General features: G+C 51.1%; 9 protein-coding genes across 9 annotated transcripts; 7 read left to right on the top strand and 2 right to left on the bottom strand.

Moving 5' to 3' along the window:
* Window positions 1-194: 194 nt before the first annotated feature.
* Window positions 195-1,730, top strand: J4E87_010795 (uncharacterized protein; the record flags this gene model as incomplete). The annotated part of the gene is made up of 1 exon (XM_049382366.1): window positions 195-1,730. One exon carries the CDS (start codon window positions 195-197, stop codon window positions 1,728-1,730), a length of 1,536 nt encoding a protein of 511 aa, XP_049227921.1.
* Window positions 1,731-3,555: 1,825 nt separating this feature from the next.
* J4E87_010794 (uncharacterized protein) lies at window positions 3,556-4,701 on the top strand (the record flags this gene model as incomplete). Its single annotated transcript, XM_049382365.1, has 1 exon — window positions 3,556-4,701. The coding sequence occupies one exon, from the start codon at window positions 3,556-3,558 to the stop codon at window positions 4,699-4,701; it is 1,146 nt and encodes a 381-aa protein (XP_049227920.1).
* Window positions 4,702-7,869: 3,168 nt separating this feature from the next.
* On the top strand, window positions 7,870-8,445 carry J4E87_010793 (uncharacterized protein; the record flags this gene model as incomplete). The annotated part of the gene is made up of 3 exons (XM_049382364.1): window positions 7,870-8,023; window positions 8,078-8,253; window positions 8,308-8,445. 3 exons carry the CDS (start codon window positions 7,870-7,872, stop codon window positions 8,443-8,445), a joined length of 468 nt encoding a protein of 155 aa, XP_049227919.1.
* Window positions 8,446-10,875: 2,430 nt separating this feature from the next.
* Window positions 10,876-11,541, top strand: J4E87_010792 (uncharacterized protein; the record flags this gene model as incomplete). The annotated part of the gene is made up of 1 exon (XM_049382363.1): window positions 10,876-11,541. One exon carries the CDS (start codon window positions 10,876-10,878, stop codon window positions 11,539-11,541), a length of 666 nt encoding a protein of 221 aa, XP_049227918.1.
* A 349-nt stretch (window positions 11,542-11,890) lies between these two features.
* Window positions 11,891-12,651, top strand: J4E87_010791 (uncharacterized protein; the record flags this gene model as incomplete). Its single annotated transcript, XM_049382362.1, has 2 exons — window positions 11,891-11,945; window positions 11,993-12,651. 2 exons carry the CDS (start codon window positions 11,891-11,893, stop codon window positions 12,649-12,651), a joined length of 714 nt encoding a protein of 237 aa, XP_049227917.1.
* Window positions 12,652-13,437: 786 nt separating this feature from the next.
* Window positions 13,438-14,473, top strand: J4E87_010790 (uncharacterized protein; the record flags this gene model as incomplete). Its single annotated transcript, XM_049382361.1, has 2 exons — window positions 13,438-13,843; window positions 13,899-14,473. The coding sequence occupies 2 exons, from the start codon at window positions 13,438-13,440 to the stop codon at window positions 14,471-14,473; spliced, it is 981 nt and encodes a 326-aa protein (XP_049227916.1).
* A 127-nt stretch (window positions 14,474-14,600) lies between these two features.
* Window positions 14,601-15,757, bottom strand: J4E87_010789 (uncharacterized protein; the record flags this gene model as incomplete). The annotated part of the gene is made up of 2 exons (XM_049382360.1): window positions 14,601-15,443; window positions 15,746-15,757. The coding sequence occupies 2 exons, from the start codon at window positions 15,755-15,757 to the stop codon at window positions 14,601-14,603; spliced, it is 855 nt and encodes a 284-aa protein (XP_049227915.1).
* A 701-nt stretch (window positions 15,758-16,458) lies between these two features.
* J4E87_010788 (uncharacterized protein) lies at window positions 16,459-19,764 on the top strand (the record flags this gene model as incomplete). Its single annotated transcript, XM_049382359.1, has 4 exons — window positions 16,459-16,624; window positions 16,681-17,948; window positions 17,999-19,221; window positions 19,413-19,764. The coding sequence occupies 4 exons, from the start codon at window positions 16,459-16,461 to the stop codon at window positions 19,762-19,764; spliced, it is 3,009 nt and encodes a 1,002-aa protein (XP_049227914.1).
* A 1,126-nt stretch (window positions 19,765-20,890) lies between these two features.
* Window positions 20,891-24,984, bottom strand: J4E87_010787 (uncharacterized protein; the record flags this gene model as incomplete). Its single annotated transcript, XM_049382358.1, has 5 exons — window positions 20,891-20,991; window positions 21,047-21,085; window positions 21,148-23,719; window positions 24,088-24,408; window positions 24,475-24,984. The coding sequence occupies 5 exons, from the start codon at window positions 24,982-24,984 to the stop codon at window positions 20,891-20,893; spliced, it is 3,543 nt and encodes a 1,180-aa protein (XP_049227913.1).
* Between the last annotated feature and the right edge of the window lie 2,703 nt (window positions 24,985-27,687).

The raw sequence follows: 27,687 nt of genomic DNA, 5'->3' as shown, positions 1-27,687 counted from the left end.
TGTGTTATACACGTGTTTGCGCAAGCACGCTTAGTAACAAAGCTCCGGCCGTGTGACGCCAGCTAAGCAATCGCTCTTTCCCTTCTTTACTGGCTCACTATCTCTGCTTTCGCAGTTCGTCCTGCTCGCACAAGACACCTGCTAGCTTCCTTTTGACCCGGCGCTCAGATTATATTGTATCAACGCAAGACAACATGTCGATGGATGCAATCTCAACAGAAGTGGATGAGCTCATCATTGAGAGTTTGCGAAGCGAGGACGTGAGTGCGATGTCAAAGGTCAACAAATATTACCGCGGCCTAGCGGAAAAGCGCCTCTACAGAAACCTCACCTTCCATACGGACTGCTATTATCGCATCAACAGGCTTTTTCTCACCGTTGTCGATCGGCCAGACATAGCGAAACTCATTCGAAGCTTCATGTTGACACGCAAACCCAGCTCACATCCGATCAGCCCCGTCACCGATGCTGATCGCTGGGCCTTTTGGAATGAAGTCACTGCCGTGAAAGCTCTGCTCGAAAAGATGGTCAAAGGTCGCGGTCCAGACATCTTAATACGCTGGCTTAGTCGTATCTACGCTGGTAAATGCTTCTTCGACGGTACGCTAGCTGCTATCCTATGTCTTGCGACAAATCTCGAGGACCTGCATTTCGAGGTTCCCAGGCATGACCATCTTCCAATTACGAAGGAGCTATTAGGCTACAGTTGGTACCGTCCCAAAGGTAGCTCCGAGGACTTTCCTTTCTGCAAACTAAAGGTTCTTTGCACGAGTGACGATGGCGCGCAGACAGTACCTTTGCTACCTAAGCTCGAGTATCTGATCACCTCCGGCGCTCCACATTGGTTCGACGAGACCAATGCACAACCTGTCAGCTTCCCTTATCCGACTAAATTGGTGGGTACGAACTTGCGAGGTCTAGTGATCAAGGGCCTTGATGTAGACCCAGCCGTTCTCGAGACCATTCTCTCCTCTCCAACAATGTTCGGAGTTAAGGAGCTCATCGTCAGTGGACTTCGCACTCAGACCGGGGGGCCTTGGACCGGGTATGATCTACAGAACATCAACAAAGCGATCGAGATCAATCTACCCGACCTGGAAAATCTAGATTGGTCTCACCAAAAGCTCAACACTCTTGCTCGTTCGTGTTTCGGAAGTTTCAAGGACTCGTCCAAGCTCCGGGCACTGGAGGTCGACGCCCAGTTCTTGTCTACAGATAACCACCTGTCGTTGCATCTTACCCATCCACAAGAGTATCTACCGGACAGTCTAGTGGCCTTGCACATTGCCTCTTTGAAAGAAGATGACGAAAAGATCGACTTGGCCTTGGAGGCAGCGCGTACTATTGGCCTCAAAGTCATTGACCTGTCGCTCAATCTGGAGCGATGGGAGAGTGAACATGTGTTCGACGATACTGCCGTCTACGAGCTGCCCAAGGCGAGGAGGAAGTATTTTCGCAAAAAGGTTGCTGAGATGGCTACTCTGGGCATCGAGATGCATGTCTGGCGACAGAAGGGCAGGTACCCCAAGGAACTGCTTTTTGGTACTAGATTCCAGAGGAAATGGCCTATATGGGAAGACGTTGATCCGGCATTCTGGATGGAGGTTGTGCGTGTTGGATGGATGGTCAAAAAAGGTCAGCGGGATGCTTCAGAGTTGGACGATGAACAGTACACAGGTGAACTGAAGGACTACCTAGATGAGGACAGTGAAGAGGAGCTCGATAATTAGGAGGATGAGGATAGTGATGTTGATGACGAGATCGATTTCAGCTAGAAAACCTCTGCCGTTTGGATTTGACGACATACTTTACTGTGCAATCGAGATGAGCTGTGCGATATGTAGCTCATTCGTAACGAGAGCTACAACGTTACCTAGGATCGGTGTTGAGATCCAGTGTACTGCGCGGTAGTTGCACTTTCGCCTATGGTCTTCGCATTATAGTAGCAGTACATACGCGGCGCAAGTGGGCGTTGCCGAAAGATAACCCTCTCAGGACACCTGGCCTTTGCATGCACTTGATTCTACATTTGCATATATAACTTGAGGGTCCAGAGTGATTTAAGGATGTTACGTGCTGCGAGCCTGATTCACCAGCTTCCTCGCGGGTAGCATGTGATGGTTCAAAAGGAGTCGTTGAGCTGCCAAGTTGTGGCGCCCCGATTCGTACACCGAAGCAATGCTTGTCTATACAAGCCGGCCAATTTTTCAGGGGCCTGGCCGATGGATATATTGATCGCAATATTGTTGTCGTTACTACCTAGGTATAGCCGGCTCAGCAACACCAACAACACCCACCAAAAACGTCATTTACAGCTCGATCGTACATACCCCTCAACAATTCGTATAATCAGATCTCCATACCTGGGCATTCTCCAGACCCCGCGCCAGCGAAAAGGATACGAGATCGTGACAAACACCTGGGCAGCGACGTGAAAACGTGCTCGTATGGCCGTCTCAGCAGGACGTATTCGTCGTTGGCGCCGCATCTCAGAAATATTGAATCGGGGCTATTTTGAGACTTAGGTGCGTTGGTTAGCGCCCAGCCATGTGGGGATGTGGCTGGTGACCCATAAACCCTGTCATGTTTCGTGATGACGGGCTACAACTTTACAAAGCCAACACTCTCTACACCCCTTGATTGAACGCGCTTTCATCCGCAAAGACGACCTCGCCCTATGTAATAAGAGAACCCTCCATAGACATCAGATTCTCACAGCACCCTCAACGCTATCAGACGATCCCGAGTCGTCCGGAGAGTCGGACGGTCAAGCCACATCAAGCTTGGCGACTACGTCGAAACTCCCGCTGGCACATCACGGATCACGGCTAGCGAGACCCCCGAACCAGCCTAAACCAGGGGCGGATCACATCCTTCCCCCTGCGCCACCTATAGGAATGCGCTGCAAACATTACACGACCCCCTAACCCCCTGTTCTTTGTACGGTCCAAACGGTCCAAAAGGCCAGAAGCAGTGTGGCTGAGTGCAGCACCACCACCGCCAACAATGGCGTGCGTTGGTGTGATGTGTCGCGCGTTTCGTTTCGTATATCCCTCTTTTTCTTTGCTGCCTCTGCCGCCCAGCTCACTTGCCTTAGTGCCTTGACTCCAGTTCGAGCGCGCGGTTTTTCTGGGCTTAGACATAGTTTAGCGCAGGTAGCTTGGACAAGCTTCGCGCCTGTTTAGAGAGAAAAAGCACGACTTGTGGGCGGTGTTCGAGACTGTCCTGACTGGTGGTGCCGTGTAAGCGGAGTAGCGAGCGGCTTTACTGCACGTTTTTAGTATATGAGCTTGCGGAGCCCGCGTTTGCGCTGACCCTCTTCGTTTTTAGGTATCGTCTCTTTGCATCGTCGAGTTTTGTAGCAGCATTGTTGAGCGCTTTCACGTTTCTTTGTTCTTGTTCATTGCTGATGGTTAGGTGACACTCGTTCGCTATTCTCTTCACGTTTACTAGCCGTCGATCAACCGTGATCCTTTTACACATTCATATCCTTGTTTAATTATTCGGATGCTGTCACTACATCCACGATACGAAATTCGAAGTATACAGAACGCCATGTCATACCTTCCGCCACTAGGAGCCTTGCTCCTGCCTCTTACGGCACTACTCGCCCAGTCCGCACTCGCTGCCAACCCGTACACCAGCTCCATGAACGAGGCACCCAAGGATAACAACCAAGACTGCGACTGCTATGTCGTCCAGTCCGGCAAAGACTCGCAAACGCCAGAGTACTTCCAATACTATCGCTTCTACGACTTCCGAAACCTCCCCGGCGCGATGAGCGAGTCACCACCGCTCCTCAACGATAGTCAGATCGCGGGTATGGCAAACACATGGCAGCCAGATCTGTTCAACAGCGATGCATGGAACTACGATTGGGGCATCCAGAACTGGACCAAGCCCGCCACCGAAGACTTCCCCGTACCGATGAACAACTCCTTCGCGAACATCTTCCTCGGCGAAGAAGACTCCACATCATACCTCGCACTGCGAACGTCGCGTCTGGATGACTACCAGACGGCTGGAGAGATTGAGAACCAACAGAAGAACCTCATGCACGTTTCGATGCGCATGTACGGTCGTGTTCAGGGTGCTAAGGGTGCGGTCGCAGGGTTCTTCACGTTCTTCGACGACGACAACGAGTCCGATATCGAGATCCTGACCGACGATCCTAAAGATCAAATTCGCTACACGAACCAGCCTTCCGTAGGCGAGGACGGCAACGAAGTCGCTGCTGCGTCTGTTGGCCCCACCGACCTCCCCCGCTGGGACGAATGGCAAACACACCGCATCGACTGGCTGCCCAAGAACAGCTATTGGTACTTGAACCAAAAGCAGGTCGCCGCAAACACATACTCCGTCCCCCGCGAGCAGAGTTTCCTGGTCTTGAACATGTGGGGCGATGGTGGAGAGTGGAGTGGCGAGATGGATGTGGGCGATAGTGCCGAGTTCCACATCCAGTGGATCGAGATGACGTTCAATACCAGTGGGCCGTACGAAGGAAAAAGCCAGGAGAACAAGAGGGATATCACCAATTTGTTTGGAAGAAAGAGAGCGGAGAAGGGATGCAAAACCGTGTGCAAGATCGATGACGTGAAAGAAGTCGGTACGCCTGAGGTTGACAGCGGGGCCATGGGAATGAGTGTTTCTTGGGGATTGCTGGCCGTGGTTGGTCTTGTGTCTGTTATTCTAGGAATATAGAAACTAGATGTGCGTACGAATGATTGTAGTAATATACTCCAAGACCAAGTCAAGCCTTTCCCGCGGTTGAGTTTGCATCTTAATTCCAATAATTAGGCGGGGATAAAGCCTTCCAATAGCCGTGATCCATGTCATCTTGCATCTCCTCTGTGGTTCGCCGAGGTAACTCACAAGTACTACTTTCAACGTAGTATATCGGACCATCCAAATGATCCACGTCTGATCTTCTGGAGTAAGCCAGTGGAGCTGGTTGTTCCTGGCAAGTTCTCTCGCGGTTATATTCGATGAGATGTTCGAGCCCATCGCCCGCATATTCTGGAGCCGCTTAGCACCTCCAATTACCTATAAAACGATAAATAATCGTGACTTACCTGGAGTGGTATAGGCTATCCGTACAGTAAAGTCAACGGCGATGGGTTCTGCAAGCAACGACGCTTCGTCACGGATGGAGGTCAGAGTTCTGACGTGATCGATGATGGCCCTCGGATTAGGACATTGATGCAACATTGAAAGATGCCAATGAATGTAGATACTCTTCAGTCGAGAGAATTGTCCACTTCGAACAGCTTTGAACAGTCCCCTGCAGTACGGCAACAGGTTCATATACCATGGCCTGCCAGGTGCGTCAAGCCATAGGTGCTCGAGTGTGTTTGGAAGAGTGTCTGCTAGAGTTGATGATATTTCCTTCAATAATGTACTCGGAGGATTTTGGCTGAGACCATCGTAGCCGAGAAGTAAGTATGGCTTCGCTCGCAGGAAAGTGAGCGAGCTGAAGAAGCTGCTCATTCGGAATGTACCTGGACTCGAATCGAAAGTTCGCCAATACACTCCTAGCGTATCTCCAAGTGACAAGCTGACGAGAGTGTTGGCATGTGGAATCAGTGCCGTTCTGACATCGTCATAGAACTCGTAATCGCGTGGTCGACGTTCGTACGGTGATACCACCTCAAAGTCGGTGATTGCCCTGCAAGCAACTATCATCTTCGCGGCGATGGAACCGCTGAAACGTGGAGATAACAACGATAATCTGGCTATAGAAGAACTGCGAACTGGCCATTTCCAAGGGTCTCCCATGAATGCAGAGTCGTCGGTATCTGGCCCAACAGCCCACGGGCGTCCATGATCAGTCTCACCACAGTTACCAAGGGTTAGGTCGGTTAAGCTTGGAAGCAGAAACAAAGGTAGCGCGTTACGGACCGGCCACTCGATACCGCTCTGGTATGCATCGAGATGAAGGACTTTGAGCCTTTTGAACCCACCCGCGTTGGCACTATGGACGATGCTGTTGAGCAAAAGACTTGCACTGCCCTCGTCCAGTTGTGATTTTGGGAGGCGGAGCCAAAGTCGTTCCAGATTACATGCAGCGAGAACACACGGTGTGAGTAGTACATCTTCTCCCAAGATAGCGCGCTCAAGAAGGTCGTGGTCAGAGGCATGTGCCTGACTGCTATTCATAGCCGGGATGAGTTCGCCGAGCCACTCGTAGCCTTCTGGCGTGTATTCTGTTACGTCGCTCACCCCTTTGTCAACATCACTTCCATCGCCATCCAGCATCTTCTGATGCCGTCTCTGATAGCGAATGCATTTTGCATCGTAAGTCGCACGTTCCTCGACCTCTTCGTCATCGAGCTCGTTCTCGGGTCGCAGGTTATGCCCCGCCCAAAAATCGCCTACCTCGAAACCGTCCTCCATCTTCAGTCTCAGATTCTTGATGTACCCACACAGCTCCACGTTCTTCAGAAGAGTACGTGGTAACTGGCGATAAGCCTGACTATCCATGTCGCCGGCCCGCTCAATCGATTCGTAGATGAGCGATCTCGCAACATCTCTGAAGCTTCGGCAGACGCGACACAATGCCAGGAGGTCTCGCGAAGGAGCGGGTACACGTGGCGCAGAGAAGCATGTTATCGGCGTGTGCAGCAGACTGAAGATTTGGAGGAGCAGCTCATTCGGGAATTCTTCCATGACTGGAAGACAGGACGAGAAACGTATTGCGCCTAAGATGGGGATTGTTGACCTTAAAAGGCGCGAGGCAGAAAATTAGGCAGCAGTATGAGTCAGACGCGCTTGCTCTGCAGCCAAGAACCTTGGAAGTCGCGTTCTCGAATTGTCGCGTTTTCGGTTAGCTCGATTGTCACGCGCTGCTCACCTGGGCATGCCTCACCTAAACTCCGAACGTCCTCTTATTCCCCAATCATCTGCGCCTTCTCGCTCAAGCTGCGTCAACTTCGAGGCTATCCTCGAGCTCGGTGTTTTCCGGTCGACTTTCAAACGCAAGCGGCAGCTACGTAGAAGCCACAACGACCAAAGAAGTTAACGAACAACGAGGCGTTTCCACATCCGGACGACTGAAGCGAGATGCGATCGCTTTCGCAATAGCTCGGCCGGTCCTCTGATGTGCGCACATGGCCTCGCGCATGAGATATGAGACGAGAACCTCATAGCGTGTATGTTGTTTGCGCGATGCCAGAACGTGCCCAGGTGGCGTTCTCAGCTCGAGGCTGGAAAGCCTCCAGGGTCCATTTGGTGGCCGAGAAGGCGGGGTGCCCGAAAACGTGGAGGGCCACGCAAGGCTAGGGAACAAACAGTTTAGGCTTCGGCAGATATATGCAAGCGCACTAGCGAAGGGGTGCACTGGGTGGTGATGCGTAGAAAATGTGCGTCTGGAAGTTACGATGTGGACCTGTCAGATGTGGAGGACGCCAGCCCGTTCCGCCGCCACATGGCATCTGGGCGATGAGGAGATACCCGAGAATCATCGCATTCAGCTGCCGACACGCAGTCTGCAAACCTCGTCTCTTTCCGTCACTCTCATCTGGACAAGACCGAAACCTGCACAGCTGGCTACACGTTTACAGCGATGGCTCATCGCACTAGAGTATTTCACGACAGCTACGCAGGCTCTTCGAGTCCAAGCTGGCTGATAGTAATGATCTAGAGCAAGCCATATGTTGAGCATACCATTTTGATTGGTACCGTGGCGTATAGATTGGCAGGAAGATAGTGTTGGTATGACTTTATACCCAAGCTGGCTTCGTTCATCAAGGCGCGAGAGCTGAGCCTGAACAGTATAAAGACGCCCGCCATCCATCTATCATCTCATCAGCAGCCTACAAACCGCCTCCGGTACCATCTACTTCTCACTACACTCCAACGACTCCTTCCATTATGCCTTCTCTCGTCCAAAAGGGAGACACAATCTACGTCCATCCCGAGTTTCTCAGTGATAGCAAGAGCAACAGAATGACTGTCAGCTGGAGCCAGAACTGGTTCAATCGCACTGAAAAGTACAAGCTCTGCAAGTTTACCGTCAAGTCTGGTGGTACGTACAATCCCTTCCTTGGTTGATGCCCTTAGGCTAATCAATCATAAATAGGCGACGCCAAGGGTCTCATTTACGTCCAAGCCAACAAGGTCGCCGAGTTCAAATCGAAGAAGACAGGCGGTGAAGACTTCACACTGACCGTTGATGAGTCCTTCCAGTACGGACAGGACAAGGATCAAACCAAGCGCTTCCTTGTATTCCACGACACGGACAATCGGCCTTACCAGGTCAGTGAGCTGCAATGAACGTTCAAGAGGACAAAGATTACTAACATACTATAGCACCGTTTCGTTGAAAACACACTGACTGAGCTTGGAGACGATGCCTTGGACTACGTGCAGAACATGGGCTTTACAGGTGCCCACGATATCGGAGACTTGGCCAAGAACTTTGTGGGTGACTACTTGCACAACTTCTAAGTAGTGTCAGTTTGGAGGTCCAGAAATCTTTTCAGCACTAAATACTCGTAGACTGTATGCAGGCTTTAGCATCGAAGTGACTAAACGTTCTTTGAGTTACACATTTGACCAGCTTGACGCTATGACTAATGGCATGTGTATGAGATTCTATGCGTCTTCTAAGCTACTTGTAACATACGGTCATCTCCATAAACGAGGTGAAAAGCCATTCTCCGCAGTCCACCACTCTCCATAAATCTCATGCTTAAATATGACCTATCTCATTTTAACTCCTTGCTAGTCAATTCTATCGGTACCTTACATCGCGCCGACAAAAACCGCTTTGCGATCCTCCAAAGTTTCCAGTGTTACGCAAGTAATAATCCCAGTTCATATGCTCTGCTACAAAGCCGGGACCACACAGCAGTATTGATTCGCAACCTTCTTGCCGATAGACTTGCATTGACGTACCAACATCGTTCAATGCAGACACCAATTCAAGAAGGAACTTTTTTGTGCTGTCCTTGTAATCCCGGGGGGACCAAATTTCCATGTCAAGAAACAGGTCAAAGGTCGAAAGCCCAAGAGATATGGCAGTTGTAAGGATATAGTTGCGCGAGGGAGACACTTTGGAGGCCTCCTCTAGGTCATGTAGCAACCAACGCGGCACTCCCGTAATTTTGAGGGTCTTTAAACTCTCCGGGAAGAAATTCGTGGGGTGAAGAAGATGCGCGGGTGGATCGTAGATGTTGCCACTGGTTGATCGTATGTAGTTGCAGCCGAGAACGAGTTCTTCCAATTGATTGAGACCTGCGAATCTACCGAATGGTTGGTACACCCGGTACTGTTTTCCTTTTCCTTCTCTGGTGCATTCGAGAGTCTTTAGTGATGGATGGAGGTGCTGCAATAGGTCGCTTAATCTGCGGTAGTCGTACATGTCCCCTTCCACGAAGTGGATATTTCCCATCTTCAGGTGCTGTATACCATGCATTTCCGGCAATGCTAACATGCGATGGAGCTGATCCGGATGCAAAGTGATATTCCGTAGTTCTAGGTTACGCAAAAATGCAATCCTTTTGGATCCTCTGTATGACCATTGTAAGTCATGGTGGGAACCATCATCGCAAGAATTCCGGTCACCGCTGACCTTCAGGGTCTGGACAGGTGCCAGTATTGGAACGGACGCAACCTCTCCAACGACTACCTCTAGGCTCTTCAACCTTTTCAAAGGCCAGACTCCCAAAGACGCGCTTTTAGTGAGCCTTTGCCAGCGTGCGGGGCAAACGGCTTCGATGATCGCAGAACTCATGTTCATCAGCCGAAGGTGTTCGAGGTTGGTTGCGAGACAGAGTATGAGGGCCAGCGACGCATCTATGGTCCAGATCTCCCTGGACACATTGTAGTACCACGTCACGTCAAATAGAGGCTCTTTCAATGGGTACGCAAGTTCCTTAAGAGCATGCTGCACCTCTGATGACTTTCTGGAGAGTTGTTTGCTGGCCTTCTCGATGGTATTGTTCGGATCGTAATAGCTAAGATAGTGAAGGTCTGCTTCCCATTGCTCGTTAGCGATATCGAAGGCGAAGCTCCGGATGTGCTGTGAGAGCTCTCTGCGGCTGATAAGAGTCAATAGAAGACGTGGTACGGAGAGGATGTTCGGACTGCATACTTGGATGTGCCTGTAGAGATATGGCTCCGCTATCTTGCGATAGTACTTGTTCGTAAGCGTCAGGTTGCGGAGGTCGTGATGCGGGAGGTATTGTATGATCATGTCGTCGATTTCAGTGGAAAGGTCCGAGAGCGACATCGTTGGACGGCGACTGCGGTCGAGAGGCGGCTGTTCGGAGGTGTCGGGAGTAGTTTCGATCCGGTCGTACTTCTAGAGAGTGCCTTGTCTTGGCGTAGAATGTAGGGAAAATATGTGTCGTTCTAGGTGCAAGACCCGACCGGCGTTGTTTAAATATTTTCGTCTTTCCAGGCACCAGCTTCTGCACATGACTGTGGTTAACTATGGTTGAGGTGCGTCGAGACGTCATCGGAACCGAAACTTGAGCACCAGTCGAACATCAAGCTTCGGTGCGCCTTTTTGCGTGCCTGGACGGTCTGCACTGTGCTCGCGTTACTGCCCAGGTGAGTGACGAGAATGAGCACGTGTAAGAAGGTCCGTGCCCCTACTACAGCAGGTGCGTCCTTCCCAAACTCGCTCCCTGCACTAGCAACGCGCAGGTCTTTTCGCAAACTACCTTTGACCAACTCTCCAAAGATTTCCAGCTCATCCTCATACATCACCGGCGCGCAGTCGCGACATATCGCTCGTTCTCCCGACTCATCGCCAACAAGTCATTCGCGACTTCCGAATCCAATACCGCACCATAAAATCAGGCGCTCTCGGGTGAGAAGTATCGTCAATCCAAGAAATTATCCGCTCTCCCTTCCGCCTACTCGCCCACCATGGACCGTCTCTCAACCGAGCTAGACGAAAAGATCATCCAGCAACTGGTCGGAAGGGAGTTGTCTGCTCTTTCCATGACATCAAAGTACTATCGATCGCTTGCAGAACCACAGCTCTACCGAGAGCTCACTTTCTCGACTAAGCAATGTATGAACTTGATGTTATTACTCGAGACGCTTGTTGATCGTCAAGATCTCGCAAAGCACATTCATTCCTTCACTATAACCACAAATGGGACGCCAGAGTTTACCTTGGCTTTTGACGATGTATTCTTCCCCCGCTTCCAGAGTAGAATCAATGAGTACGAGCGAGTTATCTGGGACTTTGTTCCATCATCGTCAAGAAGTCGAGCCGAGCGATGGCTTGAGCAGATGTATCAAGGAGAGCAAGTGATCGACGGACAGCTCGCGGTTATCTGCTGTCTTTCTGAGAAAATGAAGCATCTGACACTAGGTGGTGTCTACCCGTCCAGTCTTCCGATCACCCTGTCAGTCCTCGAAACGTCCTGGGGCAAAGTCAGTGCCGGCTTCCAGAGTAGCGGAGGATACAGGGGAACCATCTGGAGGTTTAGCAAAGACTCGACCCAGCGTGCAGAGGGCAAACTACTCTCTCCAGATGGGAGCGAATGGTCTATATCGGACGGGCATTTGGTGCGATGCCGATAGAATGGAAAGACATTTGAGACGGAGATGATGCATTTCGGACACGCGGCTTTTCCTACTATTCAACGCCGAAGTGTGGCATTAGAACAGACAACTTGGTCGTAGCAAATACGATAGGACTAAGGCATTGCTGAAGAATGTGAATGGGACATACAATGTCAGGAGTTTTGTTGACAAGACGGCTTCGAAAGTACCACGCCACCCGTGGACTAGAGCGAGCCAAATGATTACGTCATGGCGCGGCGATCTCCACCCGTGGACGCCTCGGCCATAGCGGGGTTAACTTTTGGGACCTCGCCGAGCTGCGAACTGCCTAACTCACGCGTCAACGTTAGCCATCATCTGCAACACCATGGAGGAATACAAGGCGAAGTACGCTATACACGAGGCCTGTCGGGAAGGTCAAAGTGCGCATCACACCCTCAGCTACGAGATCAAGCCTAACAGTCCCCAGCATCCCGAGTCGATTCCCTCCTCGCCGCAAACCCCAAGCTCGCAAACCTCCGCGACCCAGACGACCGCCTCCCAATACACTGGGCTGTATCCTACAATCATCTCGCTATCGTCCAGACACTCGTACAAAGCAAGTCGTTCGACGCCGACGTTACAGATGGCTCAGGCTGGACGCCACTCATGATGGCATGCTCTCGGAAAGATGCAGAGCCAATAGTAGACCTACTGCTCTCCAAAGACGCCGACGTAAACGCGAAGAACAATAACGGCCAGACCGCGCTACATTTCTGCGCATCGAAAGTGAACCTCGATATCGCACGCACATTGCTCGCACAGAAGCCGCCAGCGTCAGCACGGATAAAAGACAAGAGGGGTCAGCTACCACTGCATCGAGCAGCGGCGGTGGGCAGCGTGCCGATGATGAAGGCGCTGTTGGATGCAAAGAGCCCTCTGAACGCGACGGACATGGATGGCATGACAGCGCTGCACCATGCGATGAGCGAGGGGCACGGCGATGCAGCGTTACTCCTGCTCACCATGGGCGCGGAACACGACAAGAAGGACACCGATGGCCATGTACCGCTCGATCTGGCGCCAGATGCGAAGACTAGGAGCTTCATACTGCAGGCAGCTGAGCGGGAAGGCATTGAGTTGCAGTAGGAAGCTATCTCACGACATGTAATGTTGCATTTACGGAGTCTACACGATACCCAGGGTCACGGCGCATTGAGGCTGTCATATCTATGAACACATTCACAATTGAGCTGCTGTCTGCGAACTGCTCTCTTGCTTTATGCCATGCGGATCGCTGCCTGGTCGGTGGGTGGTACGAGCTCGTGATGACTACTCCCGACCTCGACATGCCTTTCTCCCGCAGCCCCTCGCACCCCGCGTGTTCTGCACTTCGGACCTATTGCGCAATCGCACCCATCACCTGCATTAGCCCCCACGCTGCCATCGGCATGCCATCAGCGGGGCCTGACCTAGCGCCTGTCCGCAGCGATCAGTCTACATTCCATGTCTCGAGTCCCAGCGTCTGCACACGCACGGATGCGAACAGGCAACGGCATCAACTATCAGCTCAACTGTGAAGCACGCGACAAACTCTTGTCAGACGTCGCAATCGCAACTCCACGTGGTGACGTTACTTTGCTCCTGACGCGTGCTCATCCTGAGGATGATTCGCCATCATGGTGCTAATCGTCACCCATCATGGTCTTCACGGTCTGACTATATAGCTGGCGTGGGGACGATATACCGAGGCTGAATCCGCGCCGTTTACTCCCTCAAATACGTATACAGAAAGTACAGTCTGGACTGCAGCTACCCCAGAAGTATAAGTCGCGACCGCATCGATCAACTCTAGGTTTCTTACCTCCTCTCCTCAGCACACAACACCACACAATCACTCTCTTATTCAGCACGTCATAATCCCCATAGCTTAGTATGGCTACCTTCTCCGATCCATCGACGTACCTGAACTTCCTCATATCCCCACGAATACCTCCAGAGCTGGTCCTTAAGACTATCCAGCACCTGCCTTTCAACGATGGCTCGCTCATTACCACTATCCGGAGCGCACATCCTAGACTTCGTGCCATCTTCAAGAACTACGAAAGATCAATCACTGGCAGCTTCATGAAGAAAGAGCTCCGGCACGCTGAGACCGACTTCAAGTGTGGAGATGGTCGGCTGAACGTCGACTGGCTGGCTGATTGCGTTCACAACTACGATATTGTGGATGACGTTATGGACGCCCTCTGCTCTGAGCACAACTTCAACGCCGTATTACAACACAACGTCCCCCTCGCAAATGCCGGGCTACTGCTACTATACCGCCTAGTATCGATCGGTCAGTCCGCCCGCCAACCCCTCTCTAGCACAGCCCCAGCTAACCTCCCCTTCAGAAGACCACGCAGACCGCCTAACCTACATCAAATCCCTCCCCCGCGACCCCCTGGTTGCAATCTACCTCGTCCTCCACCACGCCACCCTCTCCGCCCGCTACCACGGCTCAGGCTGGATAAACCAACGCACCTACGGCCGCTTCATGGACGCAAACCACGTCGAACTACGCAGCGAACTCGAGTTCTGTTTCGCGGAAGCTGCGCTGTGTCTCGGTCCAGAGTTCATCTCAGACACACTACTGCACCACGATACCTCGAATGCAGAGACTATTTTACTGAACTTCTACCACGATCATGGCACGCATGATTGGGATTGGCCTTGTTGGGGGACAGCGAAGGGCGAGTTTGAACCGCCTAGGACGCAGGGGCCGCAGAGGGAGGAGGGGAGTGGCAGGAGCTTGTTTACGACGATGTTGGAGAGGTTGGCGGAGTGTATGGGGTGTGAGTTGGGTGATGTTAGGCCGAGGGTTGAGCGGCAGCTTGAGAGTGCGGAGCATGAGTTGGCGTATCTGAGTTTAGCGGGGAAGGCAAGGTTATTGGAGGGACGGGATGTGGAGGACGTCGATGGTCGGTAGGATGGGGTGTTCGAGTCGTCTTTTGGATCGGACTGGACTTGAACGACATGTACAATGGCATTCCTAGCGAACTTCTAGATTTTGGTTACTCCTCATGATGCAATATGTATGACGAACGTCCAACGCCCTAAACCAACTCATTATAAACATCCGTCCTCCTCTTCAACGGCGAATCATTCCTCATACTCCTCACAAACTCAACATCAATCTCCGCACACGCAATCTCCCCCTCATCCTTCCAACTCCCCCCCTCCCCCTCATCACCCCCCAACTCCGCCACAATCTTCCCCCACGGATCCACAATCATACTATGTCCCCAACTCCTTCTCTTCCCCTCTTCATCATGCACACCTACCTGCGCCGCAGCGATGATATAACTCTGCGTCTCGATCGCACGGGCACGTATCAAAATCTCCCAATGTCCGGCTTTTCCAGTCGGCGTCGTGAAGGCGGCGGGGTAGAGCAGCACTTCGGCGCCCCGCGCACGCAGGGCGAGACCGGGTTCGGGGAAACGTAGGTCGAAGCAGATCTGCATTCCCAATTTTCCTACCGGGCTGTCGAAGGGGTCGCCGAGGTGGACGCCGCGTTCTACACCCGCGGATTCTTGCATCTGGGGCCCGTCTTTTACGTCCATGTCGAAGAGGTGGAGTTTTTGGTAGCGGTACTTTATTTCGCCCGAGGCGGTGATCCAGATTAATGTGTTTTTTACTTTCTGGCCGTCGGAGGTGGGCTCGTGGATGCCGACGGAGATGGGGAGGCTGTATTCCTGGGCGGATTTGCACAGGCCTTGGACGAATTCGGAGTCTTGAACGGATTTGCAGAGTTTGAGGCCGCCGGAGGTGGTTAGGTAGTCTGCTGCTTCGGGGAGGAAGAGGGCGGCTGCGCCGGCTTCGTGGGCTTTGCGGCAGAGGGATTGGGCTTGTGCGAGGTTGTCGGCCATGGAGGCCTGGGAGCGCATTTGTCCGACTGCCTGGGGCTTGTTAGTATGAGGGATTTATGGTCGGGTTTGTAGAAACAGTCCATATCGACTCGCGAGTACTCTCTTGAGCGGTGTGAAGATGTGGCGGGATGTTGGGGAACACGAGTTGTTCTAGATAAGAGCCAACATTGAACAAGATTTGGGATGATATATTGAAGGTACCCAAGTCAAGAGAATGGATTACAAAGCCTCAAATCTGTACATTGACGGTACTGGTTGGCAACGATGGGATGATGGACAATGAGAAACAGTTTAGATGGCAAGGAAACGAGAGATAGCTGGGTACAACTTACTGCGAGAGGCATCTTGAAGGTATTGATTGAATTGATTGAGTGTGTTGGGATATGCGGAAGAAATCAAGGTACCTCTGAACTATATGAAGGCAGCAAACACAACTAAAGAAAGAATACTGCTGTCGTCAGAGACGGCAGGCGCGATGCCACTAGAGGCTAGTTCAATCGTAGCAGTCATCGTGAGATGCATGTTGCATCTGGGAACGCATGCCAAAAAAGCATATGGCATGTAGACGACATCGAAAAGTGAAGATATCCATACGCCGATCGTCATGCGGAAGTCATGGCCGGGACCGAAGTCCCCTGCATTAAGGCTTGGTGGTGGGAATTGCGTCAGGGCAGAGAGCGGAGTTGCGGAACATTTGCTCGGCCAATCGGGGCGCGCCTGGCATGCTGCAACCGCGCCCGTCATCTCGAGGGCTTGCGCGGCAGGAACCTTGGGAGCAAGAGGACACGCATGCGATTGGGGCCGCCTTCCGATGATACGAGCTGATCTAGCTGCGACAACGTTCACCCTACGACATTCACTCTGTGGTCATTGTTGTGACATCCCGCGAACCCTACTGATCGCGTACGACGTCCAACAGACCAGCCTGGCCTCCCGCGCAATTGAGCTATGAACAGACACAAGCGCCGAACGAGTGCACGCTGAACGCTAGCGAAGCGTCCTAGACGACCCATCGCACCAGGACACGTACAGCTGCAGAGGCACAATGAGCGGGAAGAACTGGTGGAACAGCGCCATCTCGGGCCTGGAGTCACGCCTCGACGGTATCCTGGCCGAAGATGGCACCACCAAGCCGGCGGGCACAGAGGCAGGCGCCAAGTCAGACACGACAGAAAAGGCAGCGACGGACAAGAAGCTTGTGGTCGAACCAGGTGGGTGGCCTTAGAGACACTTGCTGTTACCAGCTTTCAGAGGGCTAACGACACAGGCATCTCGCGCACCTCGTCACGAAGCCGACCCAACTCTCGATTACAGGATCGCCTAGCCAAGGCCGTGAACAAGGGCTCCGAAGCAAGAACCTCGTCGGACCTTGGATCAAGACCTGCGAGTCCAGCCGTGAATGCTGTCACCGCATCGCCAAGAGCAAGCATAGACTCAAAGGCACCTGAGCCAGCGACTGAGGCGCTAGCTGTGAAAGAGGAAACTGCGACAGTAAAGGAAGATGAGGCACCCAAGCCAGATGAAAGCAAGGTTGAGGAACCTCCGCAACCCGCCGCAGAGGCACCTGCGCCCATAGTCTCCCCTCCAGCGACTTCACCACCGCCTACCCCTCTAGTAGCCGAGCAGCCGACCTCGACGCCCGTTCCCACCATGTCCATGCCGTCGATACCCTCCATCGTCACCCCGCGAACCTCGTCTCCCCGCCAGTCCTTCGACAGCGACCCGTCGCGACCTTCAATCGACGTACTCCCCCAAACACTGTCTACCGAGACCAAAGACCCCGAAGAAGTGCAGGCTGAGCTATCGCTATTGCAGAAGACATACGAGGAGACGATGCAAGACAATCGCGAGGAGCTCAACTCTCACCTAGAGCGAATCGATGCTTTACAGTCGAAGCTCACATACCTCTCCGAGCAGCTTGCTGCCTCTGCAAAGGCCGCCAAGTCCGACTCGGAAGCGACCCCGGCGGACAAGAAGCTGGCGGACAAGGATGCACAGATAGCTGCGCTCATGGAAGAGGGGCAGAAACTCTCCAAGACGGAGATGAAGCATCTGACCACTATCAAGAAGATGCGCACGAAGGCCTTGGAGCAGGACAAGGACATTGCGACACTCAAACAGCGGCTGACAAAGGCGGAAAAGAGCATCACTGAGCAGTCGGAAAGGGCACGCCGCGCAGAGGCGGCGGAGAAGTCTGCGCAAGAAAAGCTGAAGATTGTAGGCAGGATTGAGAAGGACATCGAGACTATTAGAGCAGAGCGCGAAGAGGCTGGACTTACCATATCTGAGCTGCGGAAACAGCTCAACGATGCTCTCTCACGAGCAGAAGACGCTGAGAAGAGAGCCCAATCTGGAGCGCTGGAAGCAGAGAAGAGGGCCACTGCGTCGCTCAAGGAAGACATCGAGAACGTGCGGATAGAGAAGAAGCTCGCCGAAGATCGCGCGAAGAGAGAGCTTCAAGCGGCCAGAGACGAAGCGAAGAGCCAGCAGGAGAAAGCAAAGGTCGCCGAGCTTGAGTTGCGCGGCGAGATTGCTGTGAGTTTTGATGACCTCCTGGAGAAACACTTATACTGACAGAAATCTAGAACCTGGAGTCTAAGCTCGAATTGCTCCGCAGCCGCACAGAAGAGGCATCTTCATCTGCGACTGGCGACTCACAAGCCAAGCTTCTGCGGCAGATTGAGACGCTGCAGACCCAGTACTCGCTGGCTTCCGAGAACTGGCAGGGTATCGAGACCACTTTGACGTCTCGTATGGCAGCTCTTGAGAAAGACCGTGATGAGACAGCAAAGCGCGAGTCTGACGTCCGACGAAAAGCAAGAGAAGTCAACTCGAAAGCACGTCGACTGGAAGACGAGCTGGAGAGCATCAACGAGCGAGCCAGGACGTTTGAACACGACCTGACCGAGCAGCGTGCCGCAGCTCAGAAGCTACAAACTAGGCTCACACAAGCGGAGACGGCAGCACAAGATGCGCGAGCCGACCTTGAGCGGGAGAAGAAGCTGTGGGAGGTCGAGTTTCAACAACGGATAGAGGAAGAGAAGAACAAGTGGAAGGTGGAGATACAGACGCCGTCTCTACTAGGCGATTCACATCATCTACGGACAGACTCACCTTCAATAGCCCAACGCCGGCATTCGCCCGACCCACTAGGCATATACAGCCGGCGACCCAACCCACGCTCCATATCCAGCGGCATGGACATGCCCATGATGTCTCCCATGGACCGCATGTTCGACGAAGCCTCGCGCCGCCCCTCTTCCTCCCGTCACAACAAATCCAGCAACGCAACCAAAGTGCGCACCCCCGAACTCGGCACGCCCCAACGACAAGACTCCATCCCGTCAAGCATGTCCAACCTCAACGGCGGCCTGGAAACCCCGTCTATCCACACCATTGATCACGACAACGACCCCTTTGAAAACACATCCTCCCCCCACCGCACAATAAACGACATGATCAGCGTCTCCACCGCCGGCGCCGGCCCCTCCGTCCAACTCGTCGAGCGCATGAGCGCCGCAGTCCGGCGTCTAGAATCCGAAAAAGCGACTCACAAAGAGGAACTCGCTCGTCTGACTGCTCAGCGCGACGAAGCGCGTGAAGAAGTCGTTAAGCTCATGCGTGAGGTTGATGAGACGAGGAAACAGGGGGAGAAGGTTGGGGATTTGGAAAAGAGGTTGGGTGAGATGGAGAATAGGGAGATGACGGCGTTGGAGATGTTGGGCGAGAAGACGGAGAGGGTCGAGGAGTTGGAGGGCGATGTGAGGGATTTGAAGAAGATTTATAGGGAGTTGGTTGATACGATGAAGTGAGGTAGCATAGCCGTGGTTCAAAGTGTTATTTGCTAACCAATGACGTCGCGTACCTCCCCGTGGTGTGCACAACCATGGGCCGCAAACAGTGACTCATGTCGTCGAACTGGCCGCCTATATCTATACGCGCCCCTCAAACCACGTATCTTCGTTCTATATCACAGTTAGACCTTAATGACACACTCAGTAACAATTTCCACATCCGCGTGACCCGTTACGCCTTTGCGACTGCCAACATCATGAACACGACCAACATAGCACCCGTCGTTTGGATCAACGGCTTTCCAGGCTGCGGAAAGCTTACCATCGCCTCCGTCATGAAGACCCTCCATACCGACATGATCCTCCTGGACAACCACAAGCTGATCGACCCCGTGGAAGCAAAGTTCCAACGAAGTCACCCCGATTACCAGAAAGAACGCCATCGATATCGGCAACACATTTTCAGAGAATACGTCAGTAACCCGGCTACGTTATCGCAAGTCGTCGTTTTCACCGGTAAGATCCCTGTGTACCCTTCGCTATTAACACTTTGCTGATTGTTGTTATTATTATTGTCAAGATTACCAGTCCGAAAACGTACTAGGGCAAAAGGTTGCGGAAGAGTATCGGGAAGCAGCGAGACAGGCTGGACGTCCGTTCAAGCCTGTCTATATTCTTTGCGATGTCGAGGAAAACATTAGGCGAGTTGCTGCTGCTGGACGCGTTAACGGTAGTGCCAAAAAGCTCACTGATCCTGAACGACTAAGGGATTTCAGGGAGAGATGCGATATCTTTCGGTTTGATGGCTGTGGTGGGTTAAGCCTTGACACGACTGATAGTACGCCTGAAGAAGTTGCTAGGGAGATACTTCAGTTTTTGAAGGAAAGATGACAACTAGTTGCTACTCAAATCGGCGGGTGGTGCTACTTCGCTCAGCTGGGAGGTGTGACCTGGTGTTTGGCTTACTGAGATGGATCACTTGAGCGTACCCTTCTATCAAGCGTTCGTGGACAAGACATGCGCAAAAGCGCGTTGCGCAGACCTTTTACTTGGAAACGGAGAGGGGTTCTCGGTCTTGGTGAACGTCACACAACCAATGAACAAGTGCGGGCTGCGCTCGAGAAGCATGAAGTTGATCTGGAGGGCGATGCTTGGTACACTGAGCTTCGAGAGCACAAACCGATACTAACAACGGGCTGGGGTATGGGTATCGAGCGCTTTCTGGCTTGGGCGTTCCGCCATGACGATATCCGGGATATGACGATCGTGCCGAGGATGAAAGGATTTAGGTTTGCTCCTTGAGTTCGTCGTCGCTCAAGCCGTTGCTTCAAACCCTAGACTGCGAATCTGTCTCGCGAAGGTGTCTCTTTATCTAGAAACGCGCTAAAATATCGCTATTGCTTGCAACACGTCTTCTTGCGGCATGAATGCTTCTGCATTGAAGACCACTTTCCTACAAGGAGGGTCATCATTTCTTTGCTTAGGTAATACATCACGCTTCAAGCTTCAACGAAGCATGTTTCTAAGAACTACTTGATACTTATAGTGAAATGCATGTAAACTTTGGTAGATTATCTGACGAATCATCGAAGTGCGCACGCATGGTATCTCCCAGCGTTGTAAGCCAGAGGTATACCTGTGTTCTACGAAGCTAGGTGCTGTAATATAGACCTCTAGCTATATTTACTTCTTTTTCGCCTTCGCCGCCGCTACAGCATAAGCTCCAAAAGCTTCTGATTTCCTCATTTCGAAGTACACGTACAAGCCAAACCACAACACCATAGCTACAGCTCCACAAACCAGCAAGCAGCAAATTCCAAGGAGCAGATACTTGCATACCTGTAATCCTACCGGTGACGTGAGCACGCATATTAAGATCTGGGACAGTGCTGGCCACAGTACAACGATGCGGAAGTATATACGTAGCGGTAGCCACGTACTGCCGGCAATAGCCAGATGAAGGGGATTGAGACTAGAAATGAGGCTCTTAGCCCCACTAGTGTAGTAGCGATCCTTTCTAAACTCTTCCCTGAAGAACACAGGAGTCACCGCGCGCATATGGCACGCGATTGGCGTCTCATCCTTGTCTTTCGACGACTCGAAATTGACACGCACCATCTCCATTGTGATCTTGGCTTTCAGGCCCCGCAGCATGCGACCGGCCATCTCTGGCGTCACATCCTCTGGATTTGCGTTTTGGAGCAGAGCTTCGAAGACGGTCCGCTTGTTTGAGTCGCGGACGTTCATACAATTGTCGTAAGTCCGAACGTTGGAGTTATCGACCAGTGTCCTCAATTTCTTAAAGAACTCTATCTTGTCCGCGAGTGGTACGGGCATTGCGGCAATGTAGTGAAAGATGGTGGTCCATTCGGTCCATTTTTCGGGGTGTTCGGACATAGCGTGGACAATAAGATCGGGTCCAGAAGGGGAGGGAACGCGGGAGTCGAAACCTGAGTCGTCAAAGAAATGCGCGAGCGTCCACATGTACTCGAAGTGTAAGGCCCCATTTTCTTCAACGTGTCCGAAGAAAAGGCTTTCTAACGCTGTCTTGGATATCTGCGGCGACTCGTCAAAGACCCAGCCTGGGTTCGCTCCTGCGCACAGAAGGATATCAGCCATGGTAGGGTTCGGATACTTGCCCGGGGACCAGCCTGCATAGTGTAGCAGCGGACGACCGGGCTTTTTGATGAGATCAGGTTGTCTTCTCAGCGCTTCCGAGACAAAAGCGCACATGTTGTTGCTTACCGCGAATGCCAGGAATGTTGTTTTCCAGGCTGGAGGGTGGTTCAGGCGTGGACCCGGCCAGTAAGCCTTCCCTTCGGTCAACTTTGATAAACATCGATCAAGAGCGTGGATAAGGTCGTAGGATTTCGTTCCTTCGAAGAGGTCCAACTCGGGGGCGTACCTCATCATGATCTCTGCTGGTTCCAGGGTCCATCTAGACTCCTCTCGCAGGGCGTAGCTCAGCTGAATATAGGCGAGTGCGATTGAGATATGGTACATAGCGCCAGCTACCATGAATCCCTCCTGTGGTGGAGGAAATTTGTCGTTCATCCTCGAAATCAGATTTGTGTCAGATGTTGTCAAGAATTCCCTCACTGTCTGATGGAGGAACTGAACAGTCCAGACCGTGGCGTCTGGCATGAGCATTGAGTTCTGCACACACCAATGAAACGCATCGATGCAAGCCTCAGGATTGGTTAAGCTGACAGTCTCGTCATGCACACCTGACACTATTCCTGCGAGCAGTTCATCTCTTGAAGCGATCCTGGCCTTTTCGTGTGCATAATCATCTTCTCCGGGCTCGGTCGAAGGTTTGGCAACAATCGATCTCCTGATTGCTTCCCACGTTTCCAAGGCTTCCTTGTATCCTTCTGGCATAACGACCTGCACCAATCCTCCCGTTGCGTCTCTTATGCGCTGCTCCAATCTAGGGCCACTTCTACTCATATCCAATATCGGACGGGGCTCAATTGCATAACCGTCTTCGGTAAAGGTTTGGTATGGAATCACCTCGAGAAGGACACCGATATCCATTACACTCACCGGTTTGTCCGCCGCCAGGAGCGTCCTGAAGATGGCGTCCGTCTCTCCGCGAGTCTCTACCGGTATGTTGTCGAGTTTGGATAAGTAGAGTTCAGCCATTTGTGTGTTTGTCTGATCCATGTTCAATAGTCGCGCTCGTACGTTCCCCAAGTATTCGCTTCGTGATAGGCTGACATGCACGCTGTCGACGACCAGGCGAACCCAAAGAAACACACCCATTGCCTGATCAATAATGAACCTGCAGATCTCCTGCAGCTGATCGCAGAATTCCGAATCTCCAGCCATATCTTGTGCGCGCCGGTGGGATTCCAATCGGCTGTGGACATAATAGTATATGTCCCCTTTGGTCCAATCCTGCACCCGCAAGCCAGGTCGGCCCTTCAATCGTACATCGAACGCGCTCTCCGGACGGCTGGTGGCGCATACCTTGAAGGTACCAAATCCTTGGTCGGCCTCACCTGATACCAGGAACTCCAAGAAGTCGGCCATATATTCCCAGTTCTTCTCATCGTTGTCACTCTCGTCCAAGGCGTCTATGAAAAGACACATGCGGAACTTGACTATTTTCTGCGACTTGCATAGAAGCAGAATCCTCTCAAGCTCTTCTAGAGAGAAGGAGCTTAGTTGGTCATGGGCAGCGACCAACGGTTCGATGATGGAATGAAGGGCGGGGTGGAAACATAAGAGTTTGTACACGATTGCGCCGACGACTGCTTTCCAGGATCTGTTCTCTTGCTCAATTTCGCGCGTCAAGAAAAATGCTGCATGAGACCAATCGAATGTCTCTAGGGTTCTGGCGACGTCTCCCGACTCGCATAGGTACTTCATGACGGTAGACTTCCCGGAGCCTGGCACACCCTGGATCCAAAATATGCCTTCTTCAACGGCAAGCCAATTCATTAGGCCGGGTCCTTGCTGGTCCGCTTGTAGGAGCCACGAGAACGTGCGATCATGAGCTTCGTTAATCTGGTTGGTTTTTAACGTCAAGGCATCGGAAAAATGTTTGAATAAAGACCCATTTCCTATCGTAAATTTATTAGACAGTGTGCCCAAAGTCGAAGGCTTGAGCCTCCCGCCAGGGAATCACGTACTTTCCCGCAGTGCTTCGTACACTCTGTTCATATGCTTGCTTATCTGGGGTCTCACCACTTGCTCATAATCAACCCGAGTCGGACCCGTCCTACTGAACTTGCACATGTTCATGTGATTGGCGGTAATAGGCAGGCGCCGTTCTTTTGCGTGTCCAATTTCTGAAGAGTCTGGGTCTACAATCTATAATGGGGGTAGCGTCAGGTATTCAGGCTTTTCCAAAAGTTCTTTGCCGGGTTTCATACCTTTTCATCGAAGCCGTTGAAGCCTTTGTACCCTAATGATTCCTGGTAAGACGTAACATAGAGCATTTGCTGTTTGTCCAGCTTTTTTCTGAAGTCATCTCTTAGTATTTGCAGCATTGCGTCATTCGGCGTGAGCAAATCGAGGTTGATGTTACTCGTCGAGAAGCCGATCGCTTTGGCAAAACGGGAGATGATCTTGCCCGTGCTGACCCAAAGACTCCCGCGATGAGGGGTACCGAAGAACAAGACGCCCGCCGTTGATGCTAGTATGTCTTTCAGGTCTTCATCTTCATCCTCAGCTTCGGCAGATAGCCTCAAGGCCTATTTTGAGTAAACGTCAATTGACCGAACACTATCAGGTGATGATGAGACCCAGAGAAGACTTACCGATTTGACGACTAAACCACCAAGAGAGTGCGCAATGAAAATGATGCGGCGACCTCGCACTTTCTCTCGCTGAGGAGCAAGCCGTTCGAGCAGGTCTCGTCCACGGTCGAGGATGTTGTCGCGGTTAGCTGGGCCAGAGAAAAAGTGGCTAACGGAGGAATCATAGCCATAGGTGAAAACGCGCGCTTTGGGGAAATCCTCGAGCAAGAAGTCTCGCGGCCAAAAGGTGTTTGACGGTGGAGGAGTTCCGGGCAAATCAGCTGCGGGCTCCGTTGCAGCTGCTTTTGCGGACCGTCGGAAAAAGGAGCCCTTGGAAGATGGTTTGGTAGATGCTTGGTTATTAGTACCCTCGGAGAACGTCCACGTGCTCTCCGGGTGACCTTGTAGGCCATGTACAAAAACAATGTCAAATTCTCGAACCGCGTCGCCTTGAGTGAGCTCGGTCAGGCCATAGATGGATATTGTCGCGGGTACTGGACTGTTCGGTGTAAGAGTGGTAGTTTCCGCCATGTCGCCAGCCCATCTATGGCACACTTCTAAAGAGTGATCTCTGAGTAGACGTGTAGTGAAAGGATGAGTCTTCTAGTAAGGCGTGGAGAATAGAGTGGGTGAGCAATGGCGGGCTATAAGCATATCCCTCCATGAAGGTTTCCGTATGCTAGCTAAGTTCGGGTGCGGCTGAAGTCTTTAGTTGGAGAGGCTGGATTCAGCCACGAAACACTCTAGCAATACTACAACCTCTCAAATCGCAGCTCAATAGATAGTCTGGACGCCAGAGGCGCAATCGACTGCAGCCTTCAACCTCGTGAGCGCCACGACATGATACGCTTGTTGCGCTTGCAAACTGAAGCGGGAGTCTTTGGTCTGCTAATCGTATGTTCGTGGGCTAAAAGTCACAGTAATACATAGTACGAGCAGGCGCTATGTATGGTCGAAATGCGACGATGAATTTGTTCATAGGGCGCAATGCCAAAGATGAAGGGTGCGATTGATGTTGAAGAGGATGTAGGAGGGGGCTTATCACCGGAGCAGGAAAGTAGCGGCTCAGGTGGGCCGTCGCGGCCTGGGCTATTGTGATTGGGTCGGAGATGCAGGCAGCTCCCCCACTTTCAATTGGGCGTCCGAGCCAGGATGTCTTTCACATCATCAAAGCTACCTAGGTATCTCTTCTTGTTTGCGCGCTTGTTTTGTAATAATCTAATTATAATAACTTTAATAGTACTTTAAGTAGTTAAGTATATAATAACTATAATTTACTAATAAATTCTAAGCTAGTATATCTTTATATATATTTATAGTATAGTAATAAGTTTTTAAAATAACTTTATAATAAAATAGTAAAACTATAGTTAAGGTTTAAGTATATAAAGTACTATTACTACTTCTTTTAAGTTATATTATACTAACTTTATTTAAATTCTCTTTAATAATATAGTAATAAAATACTATAATAGTTTAGTTCTTAGCTATAAGTAACTATCTAAGTTACTAGTAGTAAAATATTTACTAAACTTTTAATTACTAAAAGTATAAAAAATAATTTAAAAAGTTAAGAAACTTATTAAAAACTTAGAAAAAAGTAAAGCTATTAAGCTAGCTATTATAATATTTAAAAAGATTAGTTTATATAAAGTAAGTAAAGTAATAATAAAGTAGGCTTACTAATAGTATATAAATAAAAATTATAATAATATTAACTTTATTTAGCTAAAAATTAACGCTTTAAATAAGCTACTTATAAAGTATATTACTAGTACTTTTAGTAATACTAAAAAAGTATAGCTTACGCGTATATAAAAGAAGAAAAGTAAAATTAGTACTATAATTATAGCTAGTTATAAAGAGCGCTTTAAGTTAGAGTAGACTAGTAAATATAAGTTAGTAAAAATAATAAAATACTAAGGTAAAATTATAGGAGAAAACCTACTTAGAGACTAGCGTCTTAGTAATAAAATTACGTTAAAACATTAGAAACATTAGAGGCTAGGTATCTTAATCATACCGTATACTGACGTACAATCTCAATGGCCATCCCGAATCAGGACTACCTAGACCGCAGTCTGAGTCAAAAGCGCACTTTACTCATCCTGTGTTTTGCACATACGACCTTAAGCGCTTCTCATTCATGCAGCCCGTTTTAGCATTTCATTTCGCAGGCTTCTAGGGGCTACTACTATCGAACATCGACGATCCGATGGAAACGCGCATAGGTCTCTTGGAAGCTTTCAGAAAACCCCTCACAAGACCAACGAGTGCCAGGTCGGTACCTACAACAGCATTAGCCAACCTTACTTTCACCAGTCGTATCCAAAGAAAGAAGACTCACCCGGACATCCTACTACCGATATCGCAATTGGAAGCTTCTCCTCGCGCCCGCTCACCCGAGATGCGTACGGGAATTCTGCAACTAAACGAGCTCATCAGCCCAGTCTCTTCTACTACAGGGCATACAACCTACTTGGAACGACAATTTCGGGAGCCTCGATAGTGGGTGAGATATACAGCGCATCGAACGCGTTCTGCTTGCTCGGCGGCTCTGTCTTCCGATCTCTGTAGTTTGGAGCGACCTCTGAGACTGGCAGCACCATCAAGGTGTCGAATCTGTCCCCTTGGAACACTTCAGAGAGTAGCCAGTCTCTGTATGTGTCGAGGCGGACCACAGCATCCTCGTTCTCTTCCTTCGTCACTGATTTGGCGACATCCCTGGCGCGAAGTTAGATCACGTCAGTGTCCGAGACGGCGGTGCGCACCATCTCCACTGTGTGTATTCATTTGCGTAAGGTTCCTTCTGGAACTCGCGCCTGTACGTTTCACGGAAATTGTCGAAGCTATGATAGAAGTCATACAAAAAGGTTCTAGTGGAGACCTAGGGCACGTCAGCATCGCTATCGCGATGATTCAATGAAGCCAGACCTCGCTCAAGTAGCCATCTAGTGACTCTTCATCCACGGTATTTGGGTGCGACCTTTCCCATTGCAGTGATAAGTCAATTTCCGTGACTGGCGCCTGCAGATAGTCGCTGAAATCCTTGACGAAGCTCTTCACGTGCTGCATCTGTACTTCGTTGTTGACTGGGAAGAAGTCCACTGGATACAGAAGTCTTTTCGGCAGCTAATCATGGTCAGAAACAGCCGACGATATGATTACAAACCGCCCGGATTGAACTCACATTAGCCTTGGGTTTTGCGATGTCGCAATTGTCGAGCCATACTT

This window comes from Alternaria ethzedia (genome assembly GCF_023757985.1).
Source record: "Alternaria ethzedia strain BMP 0044 chromosome Unknown scaffold_56, whole genome shotgun sequence".
Taxonomy (NCBI): domain Eukaryota; kingdom Fungi; phylum Ascomycota; class Dothideomycetes; order Pleosporales; family Pleosporaceae; genus Alternaria; species Alternaria ethzedia.
The sequence above is the reverse complement of the archived record's forward strand: the minus strand, read 5'-3'. Positions and strand labels throughout refer to the sequence as shown.